We start from the raw sequence: 26,415 nt of genomic DNA, 5'->3' as shown, positions 1-26,415 counted from the left end.
TATTAAAGAAAAGTTTAGCTGTTTGCTCTTTGGGTACGGTACCAGTATTAAACATTGTGCATAGACTCTTACCACTTGGTCATGCAGCTGACATCCAGTAAAACATTTAGTGATTTATTTTTGGTAGGGTAACTTATTTACGTAGTTAGTGCATGGTTTAACGTTGTTTGTTCCCCATATTGCGAGGGTTGAGCGTCAGTAAATTTTGATCCGGCTTAATCACAACTTCCATGCACTCCTATTTTGAACATTGAACCCCACAAGGTTCTCCTTTCAGAGGTCGCTTTGCACTTTAATGTACCACCTCTTCTTTAGTCGTCCATGTATTTATCGCGTTTTTATATTTTCTTTTGGCAAATTTGATGCAACTTCAAAACAGCTCATTCAACAGTGTGCTGTTTTCCTGCTTCCACCTGCTTTATGCACCGCATTTTAAATTGTATAATACTTCATGTCACAATGAGCGTTAAAATTGTTTTTCGATTGTGAATGATAGTTTGATCAAGCTTTTCCAATTTCCATTGTGCTTGAATTTGAAATTTTTCCAAAGTAATTTCACAAGAATGGAAGTTGAATGCAACCTTTACTAAATACGGTAACTGTTTGCTTTAGTTCACTCAATCAAATTTTGTCTCAGTGTACCAGTATACTTGTTTTTTTAACTTGGCTTGGGTAAATGACTGATTGCATGCACTGCAATTTTACCGTTAACCAGGAGGTTTGGTGGCTGTACAATGTAACGATACTGATTTGCAAAAAAGATATCAATGTGTATTTTTAGTGTGTTGGTTGTTGCAATTTTCCCTTTCATTAGGCTATGACCTTACCCTTCACAAACAGATAAACAAGCACTATGGTGTCATGATCGAGTTACATACGGAGGCCATAGTCTCAGAGGTTATTGTTACTTACCGTATTATATATGCTAAGTAGGCAAAAGTCTCTGCCTATGGAGAAATGCATATGGTGCCAATATAAACAATGTTAGATACATATGACAAAGAGGAATTGACCAAAGCATGTGGATTGAAGTGTGTGAACAGTAAAGCAAAGGTAAAATAGTTTCACCCTATATGTTTGGTTGAGTCCTGTCTTTGCCATGAGTTACCAAGGGGGGGGGGGACGGGGGGGGGGGTTGTATACCAGCTTCGAAAAATGTAATAGTCTAAGTGTTATTACTTGACACAAGAGATTAACTGATTCCATTCTGAATTTCAGGAGTATCCTCTATCATCACTTGTTAAAGTGTGGGGTGGTTTTAGTTTTGTTGTTAATAAGTTACATACTACAAGTAAGGAATTTTAAAATTTAGGCTTGCAAACTTGCTGTGTTGATAAAGTGACACTATAATATGGCAGAACCTGATATTGTAAAAGAAGGTTGGTTGCTGAAACGAGGTAAGTGTAAGTTTGATAGTAGCACACTTGAAGTCATACCAATTGAACAAATTTTAAAGCTCATTGAAGTCAACTTACTGTAAACAGTCAACAAATGCAAATTGCATTCCAAGTTTTTACATTTATTGTATGGAGCTTGCCAAATTGGAGTTCCGGCCAAACACCGTTGCTTATTGTTTCATCCATTAGTTAGGTGAATGGTTAAAAACTACAAACTAAATAATAGGTGTAATTCAAGCTGTCTGCTCTGTATGTAAACGTTTTTATAACTATTTTTTTCCATTTATAGGAGAATATATTAGAAATTGGAGAAAGCGATATTTTATTTTGCGAAGAGATGGTTCATTTTTGGGTTACAAAGAAAAACCAAGTCATGATAATCACCAGGAACCACTCAACAACTTTAGTGTTTTAAGTATGTACAACTTTGTGGTTTATTATATTAATATATATACATAGTGGGAATTTTGTTTTTAAAACATTCTAGTTTATTTAGTAGGCTATGCATAAGGTAGAATTATAAAGTTTATTGATTTCTGTATAATAATTAATATAAAGTAAATTTGCAAAGGTTTTTATTTTCGGCTTAAAACTGAGCTTAATTTGGAATTTTAGGTTTCTTTTGATTTGTAGCCTATCGCTTGAAATGTTGCTTAGGTAATTGTTTTATATGAATTTATGTGCTATTTTCAGCAGCATTGTAAAATGTTTGTTTCATTGAAGAGATCATAATTATTGTTTTTTTCTTTATCAAACATGGTAAGTGCATAGGCCTAATCTTGAGACATAGTTTCTATTGTTGGTTATTGCCCACTCTGCCTTGCATAGTTTTATTGTTTCCAGCTGACTATTTTCTCCAATCAACAGTTCCGCACTATTATTGAGGCATGTTTGCTATCTGTTATCATGTAGTTTATATCAGAGGTCTCCAACCTGTGGGGTAGCCTTAACTTTTCCTGGGGTCGCCTTAACTTTTCCTGGGGTCGCCACAATTCACCATATTCAATTTTATTACTGTTTCAATTCATCACCGAAAAAAAGACCGATACTTTTTTGTTCCAGTTCGAAACCTTTGCCTGTGTTTTGGAGTACAGCTTGCTACCTCATGTCAAAATAAACTATTGTGGTGCAATAATCAAAAACGGAATAGTTGCGACAAGTAGGACAAAGCAAAAGCTTTCGCGATGCTAGTTTAGACTAACTTTTTATTATTCAAGGTGACTCCAGAACGAGCGAATAGTTATTTATGCAGGTGTAGTGTGCAGACATTTCATCGGCTGTTTACGGTTTGCTTTGCAGCTAGTAATGGTAAGTTGTAGCTAGTAAGTAGCCTATAGCTAAATATTATACATACAAAAATGGCAGCAAAAACTATCAGAAAAAGATCATATGACGAGGCTTTTTCAAAACTTGGTTTCACTGAATTTAATGGCAAACCAAAGTGTGTAATCTCTCTTAAAGTTTAGCAGGTTTAACATAATGTATTAATCACAAAACAAAATATATAACATAATAATAACTCAAACGTTTTCGACACGTACGTGTGTCCTCATCAGGGATTCAATCTGCAATTTACATGAATGAAAAATTGTAAGATAAATTTGACTGTGCACTACAACTGTAATGACACTCTGGACTAAAAAGCACCTTTTCAGTCCAGGGTGTCGTTACAGTTACAGACAGTGCAAAGTCAAATTTATCTTACAATTTTTGGAAAAACAACATGGGGTCGCATGTAAATGTTGAAAATCCTTTTCATTTACATTGGGGTCGCTTCTTAAAAAGGTTGGAGACCATTGGTTTATATATATGTTTGCTATCATGTAGTTTATATATATTCTAGAGATAAAACACGGCAGTTGCAAATAAAGTGTTCTGGCAGCAAGCAGAGCCCAAACTATTTACTGCAAAAACTGGCACAGAAAATTTTGGCCTACCTAAGGTTTCACTTTCATGTAAGATAATGACCATTATGTGCAAAACTGAAAAGACACAGGTAAGCAGAGAAAAGCAGAACTTCGTGAATCCGTTAAAACTATGATATATGAAATTTTGGACTTCCACAGTTTCAGATGTTTTCCATCAGCTGGTAGCAATTCTACTTGTTTCTGCTTATTTTTGTGTTTCAGTTTTACACTTGATGATTGTTATTTAACATAATATTTTATGTAATATGTATCAGTTTTTGCTGAAAACATTTACATTGTTCAATGATTTAGTGTACTATCTATAATTTTGGTAGAGAGATGATTTTTTTAACCATAGACAAGTGTAATATGTCATAAAATATATTAATTCAGCCACATCTTCAGCAATCAGTATACGCATATGTAAAAGGATGGCATCTTTCAGTGTAACACACACTTGCAAGTTGCGATTAAATTGTAAAAATCCTTGAATTTGAAAACTTCCAAGATTCGAATTTGACTGATCCTGAAAATTAAAAACATGAATTGGAGAAAAACTTATGCATGCAATGGAATTCAAAGCAACTGAGTTAGCAATTCTGAAACCACTTTTAAAATGTCACTATTCATTTAGAATCACAAGTGATGATAAAGGAACAGCAGCGGGAAAATTTGTTCGTGTTTGTTGTCCGTTGCTTGCAGTGGACAACCATTATTGAACGGACATTTACAGCCACACAGTTTGAAGACAGGTGCATGCTCACTGCTCAGCCATAGAAAAGATATAGTAAATGTTAATAGTTTTGAATCTGATTCTGTATGTGGAATTTTAGAATTAGAGTTACATGTTTACAGTTTGACTATCAAATGTCTTGCTCCGTTACACACAAACCAGATCTATGTGACTTAATAGTAATACTTTTGCTCAGCTGGAGCTTAATATGTACATTGTACACTTGTACAGTATTATACAGATTGTAGTTATTGTTGTATATTATAATTGAACTGTTTGGCTGTAAAAGTTGTTGTCATGAATTCACTTGTTTTTTCAATTAATTCCATTCGTGAAAGAAATTTCTAACTACCACACCTTGCATCTACATCAGTATTGTCGAAACTTAAAATATTAAAGAGTTCATGTCAATGCTTTCAGGGAAGAATGGATGCGAGCGATTGAAGGCGTGAGTGACCAGCTGCAGCATACACCTAAGGAACAAACAGTGCCAGATGAAGAGAAACCAAAACCTCATAAAGTGGTAAGAAGACGCACTTCTACCTACAATTTGTTTATTGCTTTTTCCACTGCTTGTTGTATCTTTCCTGAAGTATTTTTCAAGTCCAAACAATTTTTACATGTTCTTTACGATTAAAACATTTCTCTCCTTCTGCAAGATTTAAATCTTGACAGTGTGAATTACTAATTTATGTTGTTTTGTGAATGACCATTGAATTACGATGGTTATTTTTCTTTCGTGTAAATCCATTGCTTCAAAAATACAGCGGTGGTTTCGTGGAAGCGATTGATGCTTTTATATATACTCGATGTAATTTCATGACCACTGACTAGGTTAAAAAGGTTCCGCAAATCATTTTAATTTTTACCGTTTTGAAGAGTCTATGCAGTTTAAAAATTACATTTTACTTTGATCAAATTACATCAAATTCTTTTTATTTTGATTCAACGTGTGCAGACGTTGAATGGTTTGGTATTGAATGTTTATCTTCGGACTGACAAAGCCTTGATGGGTTATTTCTGGTAGTTTCGCATACTTGTAGAAGCTTTTGACGCGGGGCCGGTTACCGAGATTGACAGAGTGAAGTTTTCCGATTGTTGAAGTGTTGTTGCCGGGGAACTATTTCATCCTCTGGGGGCAACTGAATGGAGAGCAGTCTTTAGAAAATGTTGCTTAAGCACACACCTCGAGAGTCGAACCAGCGCCGCTTGATCTTAAAATTTCTTCGTTCACGAAGTCACGCGCTAACCAACTGGGCTATTGTGGCGCACGTTTAATTAACCTGTACGTCATTCTTTTTGAAGAAGCAAATCCTTTGACCACAACCAGTCCGTTGCATTTTTTGATCTTCTGTTTGTTCTGTACTGATGAGATGTAATTTCGTTAATTACTTCTACTTCATTCTAATTATGTCGGCAAAGCAGAGTCTGTTTATGTAGGCTTCAACTGTGGCTATCTTGCTGCTTGGGCAGGGACTTAATCTTCTTCAATAATGGATGGATTTTCATCTGCGTTGCATTGCAGCGTGTGCATTGTTTATCTCATAAGTGATATCTCAACAGAGCCCCCTACTACTTTGCTTCAACTGTGGTGTTAGTTTTTAAGCATATTTGCGAAATTCAATAATTTTAATTTTATCTCTGCGCTATCATGTCATCTGATTTGTGCTGACACTGTGTGCCTTTGGTAACATAAGTCATGTCGAGTCATGTAATCAATGTCAAAAATTCACAAGCCCTTCTGAAATACATTAGCCTAATTCATTTGGCTCTGATAAAATCTTCAATACAAGAATATGAGGTATATACCTAGGAGTAAAACTGTTTACAGTTAGAGGTAGCACTGACAGCTTCAGTGCGCTTTGCTGAAAGATTTCACTTGTTGTTATGGTTTGTTGACACAGTCCCAGACAGTAAAATCCGTCTGCAAACGTTGAATCAATGTAAACTAAAAATAACGGATTTTGTTGCCTGGGATAGCCATTAGTGTGATGGAATGTCCAGGAATCATTCGACGACTGGTTAACTGTGTGATTGCCCTCAATAAAAGTGTTCTATTGTAAAGTTAAATGTCTCTGTCTTTATTGACTTTATTGTCTTTATTGACCCCAGGAACTTTAAGTGTTGTAAGTAGGCTCATAGCACAACAACAACAACTGCACACTGTGCTATGCTGAATGTGGTATTTGCTCATAGTATTGGTTTTGAAACTTACCAGTTGATTTGCTTTTTGAAGCTAAGTAACGTTATTATTTTTTTATCGTAAAGCAGCCCACCAGAGTTAACTCCGCCAAACCTGCAAAGAGCAATAAGGTATGAGGGGCGAACTTTTGCATTTTCAGCCATTTCATTCGCTCTGATGTGGCTGTATGCTTTAACTCATGGTCTTGCACATTTAGCAGCATAATCTGACTGAAACTGCATCAAATTAAATCAGAAATAATAATTTTTTACTACTAATCGAATTGCTACATTTCTTGTGACTTTCTCTAGTGCAAGAAATTGGCAATGCCAAAATAAAGATATTTTGAATTAGACATAGAAAGAATAGCTATAATGGCAATTACGTAGTACATCTTAATATTGAAATCTATCCAGTTATTTCTTAGTGGTGTGCAATTCTGATCTCGATGTTCAGTTTTACTTGAAGTAACAGCACAATTTGATTTTTTAGCTTTGCAATATTCTCAGCAATTATAATTAATCTTAACTTTATTAACCTGTCTCCGCTTGGTGTTATTCATTGCAAGGGCCTTCACCTTAGTAAAAAAGTGTTTGTTGACTAATTTTTACATACGTTGCATGCTTATAGATTGGCAATGGGCTGCTTTATTATTAATTAGTCCAATGCTTTGAACGCTTGCATGGATTGAGCTGTGTTGGTAATTCTGCCTTGCACTGTGCTTGCAATCGAGGCTATCAAGAGAATAGCAATTTGTAGAGCTCTTAGAGGTGTGTTATTTTATTATCTGAATTCCCACTATAATAAGCATAAAACGAATGGCATCATTCAACCACACGCAAGGTGTTGACGTTTGCTGTTGCCACGCATTGTTTTTGTGTTGGAAGAAGTGTTTATAATCATCATTCCCATCAGCACAGTTATTTTCTGTGTGCACAGTTTTGACAACAGTTTGACAGATGTGGGCACAGTTTTGACCACATGTGACAGGTTGGGGCACTCGCTTCTTTGGAATTGACACTTAAAGACAGTGTACTGCAATGTTCCAGCCAACAAAACCCGTCCTTTCTTGTCGATTCAACGTGGTTTGACTTTACTAGCTAGCTAGTATAAAATCACCCCTCTGGTCGTCACTTACAAAACGTTAAGTTTGAAATCGATTTTCTTTCAGTAGGTTGGAAGCATGCTAGCGCATAGCAGTAACAGTGTGGTTTGCTTGTTAGAAATTTTTAATTAATTTACAGTACCGGTAGCTCTAAAACATTGCTTTCCTGGCTTTACTATGACAACTGTGTTATCTACTTTTAACCAACTTCTTGCTGCAAGTGGACATTTGTCATAATTTTTGCTTGCTTATTTCCATAGGCAACCAGCTCAAGTACCTTTGTGACATATGGGCCACCAATCTGCGATGTTGGCTACTTTTGTGTTGTTTTATTGAATCCACGTTGGATTATTTTGTAACTTCTGATTGGCACAGGGTTTTTATGTTACACCAATCTCTCAACGTAGTGAGGCTTACAGATCTGTTGCACTCCTACAATAATCAATTTTAGCACTTGTACCAGTTGCCGCCACTAAAACGGTTATCATGGTAAAATCATGCCTAACCTGTCGTAATTCTATAATTCAAGACAACAGCAATTAACTAAGATCGTTTGTGAAATGGTTTTATGTTATAACCTTGTTCTCTTGGTTGTAGGGAGATTTGTCGTTGAAATGAATGAAGATAGATTGCTGTTGATAACATCCTTTGTCTCAATGCACACTGCCACTTGTCCATGTCGAAAATTACTGATGCAGAATACAAACCGGTTACAACTGGTCATCCGTAGTTTGAACTGGTCTCAGCTGTAAACTGTAATCTTAACCTAATACTGACAAGTTTCTTCCAGCACATACCTACATAAGTACATTTTTTGTACTTACGTTATCAGCGACGCCACTGCATTTAAATTGATTATATTTTCTGCTTTGCAGACTTTGGCCGATTTTGAATTCCTCGAAGTCTTAGGAAAGGGAACTTTCGGTAAAGTAATTTTAGTCAAAGAGAAGCAAACCGCAGAATTCCACGCCATGAAAATATTAAAGAAAGAAGTCATAGTCGCTAAGGTTTGTATTGCACAGCAACGGGTTGCAACTTTGTAAAAGGTACCATAAAAAAATCCCCTCTGAGCAACAAAGGAAAACGTATATTCTACCTCAGTTTGGTCATTCGTTCCCCATCGGCTGGCTTGGCGCATTGGGTTAGGGCGGTGGTAGTAATTAGTAATTACATTGACATGGGTTTGATTCCCACCACAGCTGTTGCTCTTTTTTCTTCTGTAATTACCAAACCAAGTTGAAAGGGGATTTTATAATGGTACCTTTTCAAAAGTTGCCAACGGGTTATGCCAGATACGCCGTCATTTCACTCCATGCATGGTAGAGGAAGCCAATAATATTAAAAGGTTGCTTCTATACGATGACAATCTAAGTCAAAGTCTTATGTAATTATCGTTTTAATGCATGCGGTAATTTTATTCATCAGACACAGATACCACAAGAGTGGTAATCGTTACACCGATGGTACGCCTGCTTGGATTGCTATCTTGCAGTGCGGTTGCAACACTTGCAAGTAAACAATACTGTACTTTACAGTGTTTTGTCAAGTTATACTTTAGTTGCCTACATGATGGCTTTAAGGCCAATTCCATCCACTGAAATATTTTGACATTATCTATCATTGCACGGTTGCATTTTACCTTGCTTGCTTTGTTACGACAAATTTTAATATCTTGTTCATTTTTTATGTTTCCAAGTCTCCGCCGTACAAGCAGTTTTGACCTTCATAGCCTTATGTTGCAACGTCTAATGCGGTACCACCCCAGGCGGCAAAGCCTTTTATTTTTACATTTGTTCAACGGCAAACGTTGAATCAATGTAGCAATGACGGGTTTTACTGTCTGGGTATCAAACATAACATTCTTGTGTCGTCCACTGATCCGGTATAAGAACTTTCAAACAAATTTGAAATCGTATTTGTGTTTTGGAACGGTTTCAACCTTTTTTAGGCTGCTCTTTAAAAAAGAGGCAAGATGTGTTTTGCATTCACTTCACATCCAACTTTTGTAGTTTATTTCTCCTTCGGTTTCTGTGTACATGCATAGAGGCAATATAGGTGGTTTATGAGTTGACCTACCCAGCTTACCTCCCTCCAGGTTGTTGTGTGTTCAACAATCGACACTGAGTAGGTGTCATGATTATCTAAAGCTTGAAATGGCTTTAAGATGAGCTGTGACTTGTTGCAATATGTAACATGACCGACCATGATGCGTCACTGTCTTGTTGCCATTCTGGGTTACGTACAGTGTAGGTTGATCCTACATTTAGGTGACATAATGCAGATGGATTTTAGTGCGACTGACAAAATGCATAAAATATTTTAGTTATCCTAATTGCTTTGCCACTTCTAGTCAATTGTAAAATCGAATTCAAACCAAGTGAAAGTTGACACTTTTAGTTTCACATCACTAGACGTTGATACGACGTCGCAGTGGCAACTACATGGTCACATTCTGCCATTCTCTTTATAGAATCTTGTTCTGTGGCGCTTATGTTCAATAGCAGGAAGTTGCTACGCCAAATAAATAGTTTAAGAGTTGATTTATTTTCCGCTTGAGATGTGGATTACCTGTTGCGTTTCAGAAATTACTTCCCAAATCAAATGCAATTGCATACGTGCGTTGTTTATGATTTGTGTAACGATTAGTCTGTCTTTTGGCTCAGTTGATTTTTCAGTTCAAAATCTGTGGATTCTTTTAAGATATTTGATGTTTCACTAAACTTTGGCTTGGTATTAAGAAACTTCATTAGTCGCTGGTTAACAGTCGTTGGAATGGCCACCTCAAGGGTAAAATTTCCACATGTTTAAAGTGTTTTTAGCATAGATATGTTTTTTTGCTTGTGTGCACATTTCGCCCACCAATTCAACGTACCCCATATTCAGCGAAGGCTGGATTGTTTACAAAGACGAGTGGTGATAGCATCTGCATGACGCTTCAGAAGGGCGCCGGTTTGACGCCTATGGAAGGTACCCGGCTGCATCTTACGACAATTAAAAGTGGACCGGAAGATTGGCTTCCTTGCCATCCCGTTCCCTTAATCTAAATCTTCAACCACCGAGAATTAGCCTGGATACGATAAAAGTGAAATATTCAAGAAAACAACACCAGCTGTTCAAACTGTCTGTTTCTCAGACAGCAAATCTCACGTCTGTAGACGTTGAATCAATGCTAAAACGACTGATCTGCTGTCTTGTGTTGCTAGTCACCTTATGGTTGTTTGTCTTTGCATTTGTGCGTTAATGACAACGACTCTAGATAAATTAAATATTAACGACTAATATATTCTGTTGTTCTTCTATTTTTAATACTGGACGTTGTTTTGAAGAATGACACTTTTGACTCTTACATTTTAAGGTCAAGTATTAATAGCTGAGAATTGATGGGCTTTCAGACACCGTTTATATCTCGATCGAACCAAACCAATATGCACACATGACACAAGTGGTTCAGTTTTTACTTAGGTTTGGTAAAATTCTTATTGTAAATGTGCTTGTTATTGTAATTTAAACCTTGCTGGGTTACCAGTAGATGTATCATTCACTTGTTTGTCGACCTTTTGAGGTGTGATTGGCTGTTGTGCGTTGCCTAGCTTCATATTGACTTTACCCTGACTTGTATATATGATACAGTTAAAACAATGAAAACTGTTAAGTGTTAATACTACAAAAAGTGCTCAATGCTAAGCAAAAACCAAACCAGAGCGAATTAAATCAAATATAGTTATTACTATCTGAATCCTTAACAGCCTGATTACACAGCTTTAGGTTTAAAATGTGATATAGTGGCAGTTTTACTAAGTTCGTGAAAGAAGAAAATAGTCATTGCTGTCTAGGCCGAAGAGCAGTGATACTTTGCGGTGTGTGTGTCAGTGTTAGGTGATTGATGTTGCGTGCTATAAACGTTAACAAGCACTCAGTTAGCAAATCAGTTCTTTTGCATAGATTTTATGTCTACGAACTTCGAATCAATGTAAAAAAGAACATATTTGCTGGCTAGAAAAATAGTGCTGTTCCTGTTTAATAAGTCTTTCTTGTAGGTAAGTCCTGACTAATTTCATTTGAAAGATGATTTCACCTTATGTAGATATATTTCCTGCATTATCTCATTATGCATTCATCTCTATGCCTCGTCTTCTCATTTCCTGGCCTCGTTATCTTATGCGCAGTCGTTCGTTGTGATGTAAATTATTCCTTTCCAAACTAGTTTCATCTGAGTGTTTATCTTTCTACTTTATGTAGCAGCAAAATATTGTGGAAAACAACCCATTTAGTTTTGGTTTATTAAAAGAAACTTACATTTTACATGCTGAAACAGGGTGGCCAATTTGGCTTTTTTGAAGCCAGATTTTGAGAATCTGGCTGTTTTTCAACTCCCTTGGCTTATTTTTTTTTAAATAAAAAAAGCCAGAAAAATGGCTTTTTTTGGCTTAATTTTACCTTTCCCGTTTTTTTTAGAAAAAAAATTCAGTCCGCGTCAATCGGAGCAGTGATTTCTAACTTATATTTGGTTGTAGTGTCCGAGATGGTCCGACCGAATGTCGTTTTGATGCCGAAACTAGAAAATTTTCTAGTTGCTTGTCTTTTCATTAACTATGTTTCTGCGTTGTCGCTGAAGTCAAAGTTCGGTGGGACACTATTTGGTTGTGCACTTTTTATATGTGTATGTTTAATGAATACTAATTGGCTTTTTTTTGGTTGTTTCAGCTATTTTATACTGGCTTTTTCAGCTATTTTCTTCTGGCTTTTTTTAGGCTTTTTTTGTGACTAGGTCTGGCTTTTTTTGGTGAAGACAGGTTGGCAACCCTGTGCTGAAACACGCATCTCACAATGCCATCAAATGTGAGCTTAACTCATAGGCCTACGGTATTAATTGTGCGTGTACCATGATCTTGGCAACTATCTTTTCATTATTGAACAAAACATGGCAAACAGTCGACATTATCATCATCGCACCTATTGCCTAGTGCTCCCCAATTCACTGTGGTCTTGATACTTTGCTATTCTGCATTCATGTTTGGCAGTTGCCAGATTTTGTACCAATAACCACTCATTTCATGTTGAAAGTGGAAGCCAGGTTTTCTGAGCGTAGACCTCTTCAACTGGTAAAAACGTATTATTCCATCACATACCATACACGACGACGATTATTTCTATTTCAGGATGAAGTGACCCACACACTGACAGAGAACCGCGTGTTACAACAGACGAAGCATCCGTTTTTAACGGTAAGTCCCTTTACTTTTCAACCGTAACAATGGTGATGTTATTTGTCATGGTTGTTTTCATCTTTGAAATATTATATCGGCAGCTCAGCACAGTTGAACTTCCGTATTATTGTGATTGACAACTCAGGTTTTTGAGAGGAAGCTAGTAATCAAGTACATACTGAATATGAGCAAGGCTTATATTTTTGTTTTTAGTGTCACTAATTACATCTTTCTACACAATAAATCTGCTTGAAAGGCTCTTTTTACGCTTTTTAGGGTGCTAGCTCTGCCGAGGCTTAATATCTCTTATTTCATAATAAATATAATAAAAGTTTTGGTCGTATTTTTAAATCTCCCATAAAACTTGGCATGAAATTATAATATTTAGAAAGTTTTTAACTTGTCGCAGCTAAGATTCCTTGAAATAGTAGTGACACAGTTTCAGCTACCAAGTTGAACGTTTTTTATATTAAAACAACGTTTGTCAGAGTGAAATTGATGTGGAAATTAATACTCTTGATTTACTGGCGGCGAATGGTGTTCTAGCCTGGGGATCAGTTTTTGTTCTTCGATGTAGCGTCTGCTGGGATTTTAAACGTTTTGTTTTGACGTCTGTGGGTAAAGAGAAATGGTGCTGGTATTTTGTGGCTAAAATTAATGCTGCCAAGGCTGATCCAGGCAAAACTAGCTTGAATCGTCTTATTTTGCTTGATTGCGGTTTTCAGGAGACTGTTGCTTTTCCGCTTGAAAACTATTTAATTTTGTTTGACCTTTATTGAATTTCATGCCCTATAAAGAAACTTTCAGTGTGTAAACATTGTTGAGTTGTTGGTTCGATACGTAATTGATTGTTTTTATGAGTGTCATGAAACGGTTTTGTTATAACGTTCTTTTGTACAGCCTTACGTTCAGTTTGCTCTCATCGTGCATAGATCTATAACAAATTTTGGGGATTTTTGATGATTTACGCCTAAGCTATGCTGGATGGTAAGCCGGCAACTTTCTAGTCAGTAAGTCAGTCTCAGACATTGAATCAACATGAAAAATGACTGACTTGCTGACCTGCTGCTTACAACTGAAAGTTGCTTACTGGCGTGTTGTTCATTTGAGACTGACTACTCTCCCAGGTTGTTTTCAGACAGCAAATCTACCGTTTTTAACATTGATTTAACATCTGCAGACTTCGAATCATTGTACAAACGACAGATTTTTGCTGCCTGGATTCCTTCTCTCGTTCAGTTATTTGTTAAAGTGTCATCTGTTGCAGCTATAAAACTTCTCTTCTGTGTAATCTCAGCCCGCTATTTGGAAGTTTTTGCTCTGTCTGGAGCCGGACCTTTAAAACATTTTAGAATTGGATATTTAGCAACAACAGAAGACTCACTTTTCCTTTTCAAGTTTGTTAAAAAAACAGAAGGAATAATGTACAACTTCACTGTGATCATCAGATAGCAATTAGGTCGTTTTTTACATTGATAAAAAACGTGTATATATGTAATTCACAATGTAAAATATGACTGATTTGCTGTCTGGATTATCCCAGCTGGTAAAATCCTTTCTTTTTACATTAAACCGATATATATAATAAATATGAAACTTACTGGCTGGAGAAGGAAGTGTTGTCCAAGCTAGTACCATAGAGCTAGAAGCCGCTGTGTCAGTTAGTTTTTTTTTAATTCATTTCTTGCGCCAGGTTACCGTCAACAAACTTTGTCTTCCTACGTCAAATTAGTTTTGTTATTGTGTTGACAGCGGTCATTTTCATTGTTATTACATTTCTTGACGTTGATTTAATGTCATGATTACACTTTATGACTAATGCTTTAATGTGGGCGAGGAATATCCCAGCCAACAGATCATTCCTTTCTGTGCATTGCCTCAACGTCTGCAGACGTTAAATCAACGAAAATACATTTGTTAGCGGAGGTATGATGCTAGCCCGACCGGTTTGTCATTAATCCAACACCAGTGGCTATGCTATCATCAGTAAGCACCTCAAGCCGGCATCTTGCTTGTCAGTGGCCTCAGCGGTTACGTGACAGAACTTCCAAGCTAGTTGAATGAATGTAAAAATGGCGGTTTTTGCTGTCTTTCCATGTTATTCAAACGCAATTCCAGCCAGCAAATCAGTTCTTTTTCCCTTTGAAAATGGCTGATTTGCCAACTGGGTTGCTTCGCGTAGACATAACAATTTTTAAATCTAACTCTTATTATCGCAATAAATTAGTTTCTTAGAAGTGACCTATATATTATCGAGCCACCTGTTCAAGTTTGATATTTTTCATTGCAATAACGTTTTGGAACTTTAAGGTACGATAAAATTATGCCAATAAACCTCACAACTTGGTTTTATTTTTCAGTCCTTGAAGTACTCCTTCCAAACGACTGACTACTTGTGTTTTGTCATGGAATACGTTAACGGGGGAGAGGTATGCTTTCTAGCAAGAAAACTTGACCCTTTTTTAACATTGATTCGACTACGGACGTTGCATCAATGTAAAAAGGCGGGTTTGGTGACATGGAAAATGCTTTCAATTCAGTAATAAATCTAGTAAAATAAGCCTGAAATATTAACTTGCTTGTCACCGGCAAAACACTAGTCTAATTTACGTCATATCTTTTTGTTGTTCCAGCCCTGACAGCAAAATGCTTCATTTTTGCAACATTGTTGAATCAATGTAAACATGATGTATTATGTTGTCTGAGAGTGTAGACGAGTATATCTCATTGTTTTGTTTCTAAATCTATGAGATAAACATCGAAACGTATTTGAACATGTAAGTAGTAATACATTACTATGTTATATTTGACTGTTTTATTGTTACTGCTATAATTAAAACCATCTCGCAGCACACAAACCCGGCCAGGTTGCCCCTGAATAACACAAATTTTGTTTATAATAAAACCTTGCTTGGTCAAGGCTCTATCTCATGGTGGCGTGGTTCACTGAGCTTCGTTTTGTTCAGATTTTCTTCCACTTATCGAGAGACCGGGTTTTCTCTGAAGATAGAGCACGTTTTTACGGGGCGGAGATCATCCTAGCTTTAGACTACCTTCACAAGCAAGAAGTCATATACAGAGACCTAAAAGTTAGTGTAGTTATGTAAACTATTCATATATTGTAGATGCCTAGATGGTCTGTTGTAAAAAGACCCAACTAACAAAACCCGTCCTTGTTGCATTAATTTAACGCTTGCAGGCGTTAAATCGATATAAAAAAGACAGACTTTGCTGGCTGGTTTGTTTTGACCACTAGCGAGAGCTTGTCGCAATTTGTGGATGTCCCGCTATACAGGAATCACTGGCTTTGTCAAATCATGTTGAAAAGTTGTTGTATTTTCAGTTGGCATATGTTTGTTCCACTTCAGCTAGTGAGTCAATGAACCGTCATGCTTCGCAGAACTTTGAGTCAACTTTGACTTATGTGAAATGTGATTCATAGATTCTTGAAATATTCCGTTCAATGTCTTTGGACAACGCGTTAATCGGTTATTACCAGATAATTAAACTGACTTATTTTAACTAAACCAAAAGCCGCAAAATAGGTTTTGTATTTGCAATGTTCGTTATAACAGTTTTAACGTTATTTTTCGTAACCCAACAGCCGTTTGTTTAACCCGACTTACATAACCGAGCGAGCAAATCAATTCTTTTTTACATTGATTCAATGTCTGTAGGCGTTCAATCAATGTAAACACTGACTTATTTTCTGGCTGGGAATGAGCATTAAGTTCAACTGACTGCTTTTCTTTGTGACGTAATTTTGTTCTGTGCTGTTGCTCTCAAGAAGTTGGCAAATAGTAAAAAAAGTATAAAACTATTTTGATTGCGCCAAAGTGTCTGTTAGCACGAATTAATGGTGCGATACGGATGAGCCCAATTTCACGGGCGAAACATGTGTCTGTCGTTGTCAATTTTTTCTGTAATCGGATGCTAAGAAATACAATTGAAGTTTTTGTGAGTAGCCCACAAGTGAAGGTTTTTTTGTTGTCGTATCCAGGCTTACACACCCGGTGGTTGAAGATTTAGATTAAGTGGACGGGAAGGCAAGGAAGCCAATCTTCGTGTCCACCTTCAGCCATACCTTTAAGTGTCCTGCCAAAGACACAGCCGCATGCTTTTAAGCGGTGTCGAACCGGCGCCCTTTCGATTGTCGTTCCAGGGCTCTTACCACTCGGCTATGCAGCCAGTTCCAAGCGAAGGTAAAGGTCCCGTACTCAGTTATTGAGCTTCGGGGAATGAGGAGTTAAGGTTTTCATTATACTCAGCCTTGGCACTAACAAAATTAAGGTGGCCAGTTCCTTTCTTTCAGTCGCCTTTCCTTCTACAACTATGCCCGCCCACTTTATCACATCCTGGGTAGAGATGGAGTAGTGTTTTTTTAACAACCAGCTTTAGCCAGGAGTCGAACCAGGTTCGCATAATTGGAAAACCAACGGCTTGTATCGTTAACGATGCGAAATCCGTTTGTTTTTATCATAGATGAACAACCACGAAGTTTGTTTGCTTATTTACTATGACGTTCCATACAGATGTCGTCCCTATCACGTATAAAAACGTTACTTTACTTGTTGATTGTTAAAAAAGTGTTATTTTCAGTACATTTCATTGATTTACGTCTACTGACGTTGAATCAATGTAAAAGTAAGTCATTTTTTGTAGTTAAGCTCTTTAGACGCTTACTGAAGATCAATAAATACGACTTGCTAAAATCATTGTTCTGACTTTGACTTGTTTGGGCTGCTTTGAACTGGCGCCATTTCACGTGTAATGCTTACAGTTGGAAAATTTGTTGCTGGACAGCGAGGGACACATCAAAATCACCGACTTCGGGTTGTGCAAGGAGGAGATACGATTCGGATCAACCACCAAGACCTTCTGTGGAACTCCGGAGTACTTGGCGCCCGAGGTAAAAACTGAAGAGGACTTTGTAAGATGTGTCCAGCTAGTGAATAGTCTGCAGACGTTGAATCAACGTAAGAAATGACGAAATTGGTGGCTTGTACAGAAACTTTTGTGTATTTCTCATCCAACAAGATCCTTCATTTTTACATTACTTCAACGTCTGTAGACGTATTGTCTGGGTATTTTACGTTTGTAATGCTTTGGAACCGAAAGTTAAACCGTTAACAACTCAAAAACATTTCTCAGACAATGCCACAGCATTGAGCTCAGTTCGTAAACGTTATATTTCACGTCGTTTAAACGCCTGGCAACATTGGAAAGCAATTTGCTTACTCGGTTGTGAAGCATTCGTTTGTTTGTGGGTAGATGCAAGGCTGAGATTGCATGCAACTTTGTCAGAGCTCTATTACAACACAAGAAGTCCGACGTCGCCCAAGGTGTTTGAGGATTTTGGCATTTCTGGAAACGGTCGTTGAAATTTGTGGAGTTGGAATGTTTCTGTTGCGTTCTGTTCTCCACAGCTCAAGTGTTGCCAAATTCACCCCGTTTCGCTGCTAGCTTTATGGAGCTATGCTTTGTCCAACTTTCTATTTACAGTATGTTGTTTACAAGACAATTGCCGTAAACTTTCGCTGTGCACTGACATGTCTGGTATTAATATGTAAATATACTATATTGGTTGATTCGTGATCTGCCGCCAACACGTTTTTCATGCAGTTTTATCCTAGTAAATCTGCTTCTTTTTACATTGATTTAACGTTTGCAGACATTGAATCAATGTAGAAACGAACTGATTTGTTAGCAGCTTCATGCCAGCTGAATTGTTTACCAGTTTAGAGCGTTTGTAGTGAAGCGGTTAACTTTTGATCATACTTTTTAGCGTTGTAATGACATCATGCATTTGCTGCCACTTTTTGACCTTAGCGGGGATCAAGTAGCATTACCTGATAATGATTTTTCTGGCTAGCAATTCAGTTCTTTTTTACATTGATTCAGCGTCGCCGACGTTGCAATGAAGTGATGTCCAGGCTGGATCACTTCAGTTTGCTGCTTATAAAGTCTCGTATTTTATTTGCAGCAACGTAGATTAGACTTATTATTTTTTAAATTCTTTGTTGTATTACTTGCGAGTAAGTTTTTTATGTGAACCGCTGCGCAAAAACTCATTTTAACATCCATCTTTTCCCATTATATATGTCCAATATCACTTTATTTGTGACGAGAGTCATCATTCGAACTGATTTCTCCATTATGACCTCATGTAGCCATGGCTCTATCCCACTACAGGTTGTGTTGGTACTTGATATTTTTTACACGTTCGCTTTTTCACCTAAGTAACAGATTGAGTTTCGCTTTTAGCAGCATGATAGTTGTTTACTTCACAATGTAGATATGCAAATGACCTGTTTTAGCCTGATGCTGATCAGCCTGATTTGCATCTACTGTACATTAGCAAAGCTCACTAAAGCATTTTCATTTTCACACACATTTAGTATTTCTCTTGACTTTCGTTTTTGCAGTGTCCAAGTCAATAAATTGTTTTATGTTTTTTTTTCATAATTTATTGATCTTAAACGTTATGTCCGAAAAATGTCCGAAATCCCACCATGCTTAAACCTGAACGTTTTTAATTTCGAAAGTGTGGAAAAAATGAAAAATCCTAATAATTGTAAAATTTATTGTGAACTGGAATTTGTAACATCTATCGTTCATACAAGCAACGTTTTAACCTATTGTTTAATCACTTTAGGTTCTAGAAGACAATGACTATGGTCGCTCTGTGGATTGGTGGGGGCTGGGCGTGGTGATGTATGAGATGATGTGCGGGAGGTTGCCCTTCTATAACAGGGATCACGATGTCCTGTTTGAGCTAATTCTTGTCGACGAATTGCGCTTTCCTCAAGGATTGTCTCGAGATGGACGAAGTTTGCTCTCAGAACTACTCAATAAAGATCCACTCCGAAGGTCGGCACTCACTTAGCAACCATCAGATAATCTAACTCGTGTAAACAAAAATCATTCCACATTAGTTTGCGGAGGCCGGGTGTATGCTCTATTGCTCTTGTAAATGCTTGTAATATATAACTGACAGTAATTTTTCGTTACTTGAAAAGGGCTAACATGTGTATGGCCGAAAACGTTCGTAGTTTATAGTTTATGTTCGGTTTAATGTTTATTGTTAAATGCCGTGTGGTTGCTTGGTTTTATCAGTCTATTATAGCTTAAGTTACATTTTAATCTTTTCTGATTCTGTTAATTTTTTTACGTTAAGTTCTGTGGTCTATAGTGTGGAGTCTTATGGTCTGAGAGTTGGGGAATGTGTTTTCACACAGATCAGTGATGAAACAGCAGCTAGGCCAGTGGGCTCCAGTCCATTGTAATCATTGAATTGTTATCTATGATCTAAGCTTTCTGCTCGTTTGTATAGCCGCAATGATTTTGGTCACAATTCTTTGAATTCAATCAGTGCACAGCATTAACCTCAGAAAGCTACGATACATTGGACACGTTGCAAGAAGCAACTAATTAGAAAATGTAATGTTGACTGGGATTGTGCAAGGCGGGCGGCGTAAAGGACGATAAAAATGAAATATTTTGACAATATCAAGCAAATTACACGACTGAAAAATATGCCAAAAATATCAACAACGACGAAAGATAGAACAAAATAGAAGGGTTTCATAAGGGAAATCACGGCTGGTCAGTGGTCGAGCATGATCAATCTGTTCAAGAAGTAGCATGTACAGACCATATGTGGTAAGGCTGGATGGAAGGGCTTCTTTTTGGTCGGTAAATCGGCTAATATCGGTTCTATGTGGTGATGGAGTACACTGCGTAGGAAAGCATTAGAAATGCGACATTTTCAAGTACAGAACCAGGCAATTTAAGTAGGCAGATCATTGGCAGATATTTCCTTGTTATTTGAAGACATTTTGATTCTCTTGATTAGATTCAGTCCTTCAAACATCTGGTACCAACAGGTTGTACCAAAGGTCCTTGCTGCACAGTGACGGTGTTCATGAATTTTTGCTTCAATTTGACATGAATTTCAAACCCATAACAAGGTTGTAACTACAACACCAACTGTGACACAAACTTTTTGATTTTTTAGCAAAAAGTGGTTGTATTTTACAGGCTAGGTAGCTCACTAGGGGACGCTCAAGAGGTGATGTCACACAAGTTTTTCAGCTGCGTCAACTGGCAAGACGTATTCGACAAGAAGGTAAAATATTTCCACTATATTTTGGTTATTTGTTATATTAGCATGAATAATATACAGCAGTCTCCGCTTAATAAGACCACGATTGATGGGCTCACCCGCTTATTAAGCCCAATTTGGCCCGGTCCGGAATTTCTCCCATTTATTCTTGTAATAAAAACCCCGCTTAATATGCTTGAATTTGTGTAAAAAGGCGTCACAATTTACTGTTTTGTCGTATTGCTTTTGACAAATTCACGATTTGTTACTCTGCTAACTCGGTTCTTAATTCAACTGTTTCGTCCCAAATCGTTTAATCTGGATCTCGTTGCTAGCATAACTTGCAAAACACGCAATTTTCGAAAAGAATCTATTCTTGTGTACAGTTGTTAACATATTTAAGAACGTTTAGCATAGTAGGCTACAGTCGGCCGTGGTCAATTATGTGTGTATATGAAGTGACAGAAATTCGTCTTCCGCTTAACCTAAATTGTTCTGCCCCGAGGTGAGCTTAATAAGCGGGGACTGCTATATCAAATAAGCTTGATAAGAAATGATCTTATGATCAGAGTCAGTATCAATATTAAGTGGAAAACATTGAATGGATTCTGAACCGTTATTGGCCCTAGACAAATCAGTTCCTTGTTACATCGATTGAACGTTGGCAGACGTTCAATCAATGTGAAAATGAACTGATTTGCTGGCCGGGTTCCTCCTGCCACATTCTACGCATGTCATGTGACGACATATTATGAGAAGAGGCTAAGCAACTAAAAGAGCTTTGCCCAGGTCCGTTTCAAAGGGTTTTGTCAAATACATCTTCCATCTACTCTCCTTTGTGGCCCCAGCTATCTTGTCTGGGAGTGGGGGTGAGGAGAATGGCCAGTATCTTCTTCCTCCGCCGCTTTTCATTCAGCAGCTACAACTGCATGTACACAACTCATGACATACTGGGTAGAAATGAGCAGTGTTTTCAAAAAATTCACTTTTGGGAGGTATCGAACTAGGTTCGTATGGCTTGAAATGAAACCATGCAGCCAGCCCGCTCAGTCATCTCATTGTAGTAATTGAATGCTTATGATATGTCTTCCTTTCCAGATTCCCCCTCCGTTCAAGCCTCAAGTGTCGTCGATCACAGACACGCGCTACTTCGACAAGGAGTTCACCGCGCAACCTGTTCAACTTACCCCTCCCGATCAGTGTAAGTCACCACGCTGAGCCTAGGCATTATCAATCGATGTAGCATATTACAGCGGGTTCAGCTTTTTATCTCGCGGAATGGTTTGTGTTGGAAAATAGTTCCGCTCACTGGCGGAAGAGTATATTCAACCAACTTGAACTATTCGTTATTGTTGCAGCTTCCTCCATAGATGATTACACGAAACCCCATTTCCAATCTTTCTCATATTCGTCAAGTGCTAATCACATGCAGAGGTAGATCTGGCAGACAGCATCCCCAACACAAGCGGTCGACAAAGAGCCCCTTTTAGGCCCGTCGCTCATTTCAACCCCCCACTTTCATCGCTGATGAAATACGTTAAAATCTCCATGTTATCATGTTTCTGTCGAGTTTGTTATACTTAATAGTCCGAACCTAACTTGACAAAGTGAAGTTGAGAGAAAAGTTTCTACTTTAAGCTTATTATCTTTTTTTATGTTTCAAGTCACCAAATGTTTAAATGATGTGCAAACTGCCCTTCAAAACATTACATAAGTTCGTTGTTAAAATTAGGAAAAATCTTCGCTGTTCTTTCGGAAAAGTCAGATTGTTTGTAGTCTCAAGATAACGCCAATGTGACGTTATGCGCGTTAAAATGCTGGTTCATTCAAACTAATCTCATATAACTTGTCTATGTTTTGATGACTCAGCACAAAATGTGTCAATTGTAATTAAGTGCGTGTCAGTGAGACGTTGTATCAACGTCCAAGAGATGATAGTGCAGCGGATATGAATCAATAAAAAAGTTTAATCGCATAGATTTGTTGGTGTCGCAAAATGATAAGTCACCCAGCAAAGCTTACGTTTTGCATCGTTTCTACGTCTATATACGTCAAAACAATGTAAAATGAACAAGTTTTGTTGGCTGGGTGACACAGTGGAAATGTTTCTGTATCATTTTCCTATCATCCAATAAAGGGATGTACAACTCTGTAACCCATCATCTGCCTGGAAGGGGAAAACTTGGGTGCCTTGTGTTGCCGCCCTTGTTTAATCCCAAGCAACTAAATCACTTTATCGCTTTTGTAGAAATGTAATTTGAATCATGGTATTTTTGTCCGATAGCTCCCAATGTTATTGGATGTTTATAACCAATGTCACCCGCCAAGCAACCATTTGCACCCCCCTTCCTCATATCGGTCAGCTTTGCCTTTCTGTGCCCGCTCTTCTTGCTGACATGGAAAGATAGTTTTTCATTTTTATTTTATCTTGTTACGTTTTTACTGACATTTGCCGGCGATGTATGGCTGTGTAAGTACCCAGCTAGTATCATTTGTTCTTTTTTATTGGTTTAATGTCTGCAAACGTTGGTTCAACTTATGGATTCATAGTATAGTGATGATCAACTTGGCTGGATATCTGACAAGCGGAGTGTAAAAGTGTTGCCAAAATATTTTTTAAATTTAAAAAAAAACTAATTTTTTGGCATTTTTAAAGAGTAGTGCTCGACCAAAGCTTGTCCGTTTGTTTAAGGGCAAGTTTCGGGCAACTACTACTTTAAAAATGCCAAAATAAGATTTTTTCTAAAAATTTAAAAATATCTGGCAGCATTTTTACACCCGGCTTGTCAGATATCTAGCCGAGTCGGCGATCCCTGTACTATGAATCCCTGGTTCAACCATGTAACAAAAAAAAAAAAACGATTTTTCTAGCTGGTTAAGACAGTTTTCCTGTATAGCGTTGTACCTGTCATATCGCTGTGTGCTTGTGAAAGAAACTTCACTCATCTCAGTTTCATAATGGACCATTTGACCAAACTGAGTAGAATTCCATCGTCTTGAAGTCACTAAACAACTGACTCTGTCGGAACGACTCGGATGCGAAAAAGTCCTTCTGACTTCTCAACCCTGTTATGAAGTTGGATCCAAGTTATCAATATTTTCTAACTTTTGCTCCAGACACACATCAACAATCAACATCATTTTGTCTTCACGCCTATGACATCCTCGTGCAATTTATCAGCAATAGTTAGCGCCTCTCTGTCTCTCTCTCTCTCGCTCCATTTTGCTTCAAAGAAGTCTTCATCCGGAAACCAGGGCCGGCCAGTAGTTAGCACCGTTTTTGTCAAGTCATTTGTGTGACCCCACAGGGTACGGAACCTAGGTTTACCGGCTGAAACACCTCACTCAATAGATCACATGAATCTTTTAATGCCTTTTTGTTGATTTCCATCATGAATTTTTACGTTGTTAAAACATTGCTTGTTTTTTTTTGAGTGCGTAAAAATATTAAGTTTTGCGTTTTTTTGAGTGCGTATTAATAAGTTTTGCTTTCACTGACGTAAAACTTGCACAATCCTACGTTAAAATTAAGAAAAAAATTTATATAAAAAAATAAGTTTTGGTGCTTTGCATATAATTACGCAATTTCTAAGACTTCATAGCTTAATAGCTGTTTTGAAATAATCTAATGTCTGTGTGTCAACGACACGTTTGCTAATGTCATCCACATGTCATCCCAATGCAAAAATAACGACAATAACTTTACCGCTCTAATAAAAACTGAGTGTTAATTCTTGATTAATGATTATACGTTTGCAGACGTTGAGTGAGTGTGAAAAACGACTGATTTTCTAGCTTGGAGCGAGCAAGTACGAGCCAATGTTGTTGTTTTCCATCTAACCAGCACAAAAATAAAGCAACAGTTTCAGGTGTTTGATTGGTTGCTTTTATAGCCGAGTGATGAATCCTGGAACCACGCTAAGTCTAAACTTCAACTACCGGGGTTAAGTCTAGATACGACACGAAATATTCCCAATAGATAGAATATGTTTTTTGCATCAAACAAACGTCTGCCGACGTTGAAACAATGTAAAATGGATGGGTTGTTGTAAATGGTATATGGCCATCTCTAAGTATCCATACATAGTATGACGTCAATATGCGTTGCGTAATGAAAACTTCCCAGACAACAAAATTTGTCATTTTTACATTGATTCAATGTCTGCAGACGTTGAATCAATGTAAAAATGTCGGATTTTGCTATCTGGGTTTTTGCCCAAAGCAATGTTTCTGTGCCTTCGAATGAGATGTTCTGATACTAACACATAAAATAGTTCTGTTTTCTTTTCGTGTGCAAACGTTTAGACAACGTAATATGGACGAAGTTTGGTTGCTGGGTGGTCGCTAATTTCTTGTTACTTAAAATTTGAATTCTGTGTTTGAATTATTTCAACATAGATTAACATTGTTACTGTTATTTTTGCGTATGTTTTTCTATGTGAAACTTTTGCGGAAATCACAAAAACAAATTCTTTTTTTTGGTTTCAACCCGAATTTTATAATTATCGACAATAGATTTGATCTACGATAGAGAATAAACAAAAGTTTGTTTATATTCTGGAAAAGTAATATTTTTGTACGTGTTTAAATCTTACTTTTCGTCAATAACATCTTCCAGGCAAATATAAAGTACCAACAATAACATGCGATGTTCCAGCATTCTTGAGAGAAAGGTGCAATGTCTTATAGGGCACATTGGTAGCAAATGGTTTGATAAATTTGTCAAGTTCCCTTATTTGTATTTTGCATTTATTTCACGTACACAGACACCACTTTGGCAACAATACATTAATGGTGCATGAGGGAAGCAAATGTTTTCACTGGGCTCCAACTTCACCAACCAATCACACTTTATGACATCACCATATGGACTCTTGCGTCATATAAAGTTCCTCCATTGTATGTTCAATCGCTCTCCGAGTGATTGAGCGTCATGTTTTTGCATCAAAAGAACGTGTTATGATGTGATTTGTTTGGCGCTCTACCTTTTCAGCTTACATATGACCAGTTGACCGCGAACCCAAAAAGCAAACGGCTAGCTGGGAAAGCATTGGTGTCTTTGTGTTTTTTCTTTAAATGTTTTGATTTGAATTTTTGTCATAGTTAGGAGGGTTCAACTGGCGTCACCAAATAACTATCTAGCAAAAGGTGGCACATTTGTAACGTTCCAACGTGATTTGACAGTGAAACAATGTAAAAAAGAAAACATTGGATGGTTGTTATGCTGCAAATCACGTCACAGCTTCGCTCAATTTCTTACACATCTTTGTCAGCTATTCAATATTTTTTTTACATTGATTCAAAGTCTGCAGACGTTGCCTCTATAAGTGCTGATAGTGACATGACATCCTCATCGTCGGAGTGGCCTCATCGAGTTCTTCCCCCACTCGAATAACTAGCTTTATATAGTTCAATCGTAAAGATATTTTAAATTTGATAGTTAATTTTTATAATTTGTAAAATGTTTGTTTTGCTATATTGCAACCCATTTTGTTATAAGTGCATGAGTTGGCGCTTGTATACGAATTCCCCGGTTACGTCACGTAAAGAAATGTCAATAAAATGCAGCAAAGTTGCTCAGGTTGTTTCTTTGTTAGTGAAGAAATACCAACTTCAAAACAACAGAAGACCATCACATGCAATGATTCCGTGATCCATGCTTGAGGTAGCTTTCTGAAATGGCAAGGCATGACGGTGACAAGTTACCATTGCCCAGGAGTCATCTGGGTTGTCCAACCGTTTACTAATGATGTAATTTGATAAAATAGTTTGACTAAACG

The 26,415-nt window shown here is 37.3% G+C and overlaps 1 protein-coding gene across 2 annotated transcripts; it reads left to right on the top strand.

Annotated features, from left to right (window-relative positions):
• Positions 1-1,223: 1,223 nt before the first annotated feature.
• LOC145774815 (RAC-alpha serine/threonine-protein kinase-like) lies at positions 1,224-26,211 on the top strand. Of its 2 annotated transcripts, XM_082586130.1 has the most exons (14): positions 1,224-1,397; positions 1,687-1,812; positions 3,939-4,056; positions 4,458-4,560; positions 6,306-6,350; positions 8,200-8,331; positions 12,484-12,549; positions 14,892-14,960; positions 15,498-15,620; positions 17,312-17,440; positions 19,187-19,401; positions 20,572-20,659; positions 21,734-21,836; positions 21,994-26,211. In XM_082586130.1, the coding sequence occupies exons 1-14, from the start codon at positions 1,352-1,354 to the stop codon at positions 22,071-22,073; spliced, it is 1,443 nt and encodes a 480-aa protein (XP_082442256.1). In that variant the 5' UTR covers positions 1,224-1,351; the 3' UTR covers positions 22,074-26,211. The 2 variants fall into 2 exon arrangements, with proteins under 2 accessions (XP_082442256.1, XP_082442257.1); XM_082586131.1 differs by lacking the exon at positions 6,306-6,350.
• The last annotated feature ends 204 nt before the right edge of the window (positions 26,212-26,415 follow it).

This window comes from Aplidium turbinatum, chromosome 7, assembly GCF_918807975.1.
Source record: "Aplidium turbinatum chromosome 7, kaAplTurb1.1, whole genome shotgun sequence".
Classification (NCBI taxonomy): domain Eukaryota; kingdom Metazoa; phylum Chordata; class Ascidiacea; order Aplousobranchia; family Polyclinidae; genus Aplidium; species Aplidium turbinatum.
The sequence above is the reverse complement of the archived record's forward strand: the minus strand, read 5'-3'. Positions and strand labels throughout refer to the sequence as shown.